The 3,662-nt window shown below is 55.9% G+C and overlaps 1 protein-coding gene across 1 annotated transcript in view; it reads left to right on the forward strand.

Annotated features, from left to right (window-relative positions):
* elg2 (acetylglucosaminyltransferase) overlaps positions 1–3,662 on the forward strand; it is a gene marked incomplete at both ends in the record, with an annotated part of 14,281 nt that overhangs the window by 8,811 nt on the left and 1,808 nt on the right. Inside the window, 6 exons of the mRNA XM_002947626.1 lie at positions 45–193; positions 738–880; positions 1,257–1,333; positions 1,829–1,915; positions 2,951–3,024; positions 3,401–3,455. Of these exons, the coding sequence (XP_002947672.1) occupies positions 45–193; positions 738–880; positions 1,257–1,333; positions 1,829–1,915; positions 2,951–3,024; positions 3,401–3,455 (585 nt within the window). The remainder of the gene's footprint in view (positions 1–44; positions 194–737; positions 881–1,256; positions 1,334–1,828; positions 1,916–2,950; positions 3,025–3,400; positions 3,456–3,662) is intronic.

Here is a 3,662-nt window from a genome sequence, read left to right on the forward strand (position 1 = left end):
TTCCACCTTCCTCGCCCTCCCCTTCCCCCCCTTCGCACATCCAGGACCTGGTCATCCCCGCCTTCAAGCGCTCCGAGCACTTCCGTAGCTCCCCCTATGTGGGGGCAGCGCCCTCCGAGAGGAACGTATTCCTGTTCTTTAGGGGGGACCTGAGACTGGCTCCGGGACAGGACCCGGAGTGCAAATATAGCAGGTGGGAGGGGGCAGGGGGTGGGGAGGGGAGGGGGAAGGGGGAGGGGGAAAAGACGAACCACAGGGAGAAGGGGGAGGGGGACCGGAGGGGACGGAAATGGGGGCCTAGCGGAGGGTGGGAATATGTGCGTATGTATGTATGCTGAAAGTTGGTAGGTGTTTTGCATCACCTGGCCGGGGGAGCAGTTAGGGGGGAGCGCCGCCTACATCACTCGACCTCCGAAACACACTTTTGTGCACGAGTCACACATTTTGTGTGTTGTGTATGTGTATTCTAACATGCTCGTACATTTTGTTGGAGGTGAATTATTGAATCTGTCGGGGGGGAAGGGGAGTGTTGAGATATGGAGCGGTGGATATTGCTTCTGCTCCTGTTCTGCTGCTAATATTGATGTCTTCCTGCTGCTGCTGCTACTGCTGCTGCTGCTGCTGCTGCTTGTCTATCGCTACTGCTGCTGCTGCTGCGACTGCTGCTGCTGCTGCTGCTGCGACTGCTGCTGCTGCTGCTGCTGCGACTGCTGCTGCTGCTACTGCTGCTGCTGCAGGTGCATCCGCCAGACGTTGTACAATCTGAGTATTTCTGAGCGGTGGCGCGAGAAGTACAATGTACTGCTGGGTGACACATCTACCGTACACGGGGACTACAGTGTACTGCTGTCTCAGTCGCTGTTCTGTCTGGTGGCGCCAGGTGCGTGCCTTGACTGCGCGTCGGGTTGGTGGTTGGCGGTTGATGGTTGGCGGTTGGCGGTTGGTGGTTGGCGGTTGGTGGTAGGGCTGGTGGTGAGACGGCTGGGTCCAGGGGGGGTTAGTGTCAATGGCACTAAAGTGAAGGGAAGCGGGGGTGGTGGGAGTTCACACATACACACATACACACATACACGCACAGCAGCAGCACATGCTACCCCCCTGAAGGGAGGGGAAGGGAGGGGAGGTGGCACTCGCACGTCACTCATCTACAACCTAGTGCGGCTAATGCCACACAACCCCACACCGCACATGTAATGCCGCATGGATGATCACTCAGCTCGTCCAACTCGTAACCACCACCTGTCTCTTTTTTCCAGGTGACGGTTGGTCTCCCCGTCTGGAGGATGCCGTACTTCACGGATGTATTCCTGTCATCATTATGGATGAAGTGCAGGTGGGGAAGGGGAAGGGGGGAGGGGAAGGGGGGTAATGACCCGAACTTCGTGACCGCTTCGTCCCAAGGTAACCCCAAACGGGCCAGGAGCGCTTCCCAGGGGGTTGGGGGGAGAGGGATTTTGTGATTTGGGAGGGGAGGGGGAGATATGGATGTGGATGTGGATGTGGATGTGGATGTGGATGGGCCCCCTTCACTTCATGAATTCCTACATTAACACAATCTGTGGGCCGCTCCCCACCCCATGACATGAAGAGGATTTGGACCTTAGGCTTCGCCCTGTGCTGAAATGCTTTACGGCTGTGACATGCCGTGCCCGTACACCACTTACACCCCGTCGCAACAACTGGGTCCCAACCAACACACACACACACACACACACGCGCGCGCGCCTGCGCATCCCCCCTCCCCTTCCATGCTCATTCCCGGGGGGCCCGGGTGCACCGGAAGTTCTGATTTTCCTCCCTTCCCCTCCCCCCGCCCCCGCCCCCCAAGGCTGTGTTCGAGTCCATCCTGGACCTGCCCAGCTTCTCAGTCCGGATACCCCAGGCGAACATGACCCAAATCGTCACCATTCTGAAGGTGCAATAAACCCGGTTGGGTGGCGGGGGGGAGGGGGGCAGGTGGAGGGGTGGTTCTGTGGTTGTGGCTGTAGCTCGGGGCGGGTGAGGGTGGGGGGTTGGGAGGGGGCGGTGCGGTGGAAAGGGTGGTGGGGGTGTGCGGGGGTGGGGCGCGTGAGGGCCATCATCCCCCCTTCTCCCGCACGACGTGTTTTACTGCTTCCATTCAACGCAAGAAAACACACACAAATGTGCGGAGGCCATCTCCCTCTCGATAAGTTAGTTAGTCGTTAGAGTAACCGAGTGACGTGTCTATGCATGCACTGTCTCAACGCAGTGCGAATAAAACGACGCACGTATGTATGTATGTATGTATGTATGTATGTATGTATGTATGTATGTATGTATGTATATATGTATGTATGTATGTATGTATGTATGTATGTATGTATGTATGTATGTATGTATGTATGTATGTATGTATGTATGTATGTATGTATGTATGTATGTATGTATGTATGTATGTATGTATGTATGTATGTATGTATGTATGTATGTATGTATGTATGTATGACTTAGATTACACTGTGGGCCGCGAGAGCCGGGGGCCGAAGCCGAAACACAGCGCAAGGGTCGGGAGCACATAGCACAAGTCGGTTAGTCTTGTGTGCTCCGGACCCCGGCTCAGACTGCCAACACTCTACGCAGCCACTCCGCAGCCCCTCCATGCGGGGATGCCGCTGCATTATATACACCACGAAGGGCTCTCAGGTCCCGCTAGAGCGAGTCCACAAGTCTCAGCTAGGGCAAAGTCAAAGGCTTTCTGAAACAACCCCCCAAAACACCACCAACGAAAACGGGATTCGAAGGGAAAACAAACAAACAAACAAAAATTCGGTTAAGGCAGTCCCGGCAGGGGAGGGCTCCTGATATACCTAACAGGCCAACAAAAAACCTCCAAGAGAGAAAGGCTAAGAGAGCTCGACACCACAAGAGTTCTTGCAACCACCTTAAAACAACTGACCTCCACCACCTGTCCCTTCCTGGGCTGGTCCAGGGGAGAAGTAGCCATAAAAAGAAAAGGGACCACGCACAAGCCCGATCACCACTGCAGGGGCCCGGGATAGTCCGGTGAAACCACAAAAGCGTTAGCGTTGCCACGACACACAGCTCCTAGACCCTCCAGAAAACCGCAGGGGGAGGATTGTAGCGGCGCCTCCCCCTTACCGCCACTAACCTGAACGGTTGGTCCTCCAGAAACCTATTCACCCTGTCTCGTACTGCACCGCTCTCACCTTCGTCCCTCACCAAGCAACCCAGACCCACAGAGAAGACGTGCCTAAGTAGAATGGCCCTCCTCGGGCCACATCTCCCCCTCATCCGAGCCCCGCTACCACCACCAGACCTCCACCTCCCACACACCAGAAAACCTACGTCCTTTTGGCGCTCTCACCGCCATATCCCCCCTCCCCTGACCGAGCGACCCCACCTCCCCCCGGCTCTCCAGCACCCTACAACCTCGGAGCGGCACTAGGGAAGAAATTGGGTTCTTCCCTGCACTAGTATGTATGTATGTATGTATGTATGTATGTATGTATGTATGTATGTATGTATGTATGTATGTATGTATATGTCTTTCATCAATACGCAAAGGCATACCCATACCGGGTAGCTGGAGGGGGGGAGGAGGGGGAGCGTCCGTACCGCTCCGTGGGCCTCCATATCGCCTTGATCGACGTGCTCGTCCCAACTGGCTTCGGCTCCCCGCG

Source organism: Volvox carteri (assembly GCF_000143455.1).
Source record: "Volvox carteri f. nagariensis unplaced genomic scaffold VOLCAscaffold_7, whole genome shotgun sequence".
Classification (NCBI taxonomy): Eukaryota; Viridiplantae; Chlorophyta; class Chlorophyceae; order Chlamydomonadales; family Volvocaceae; genus Volvox; species Volvox carteri.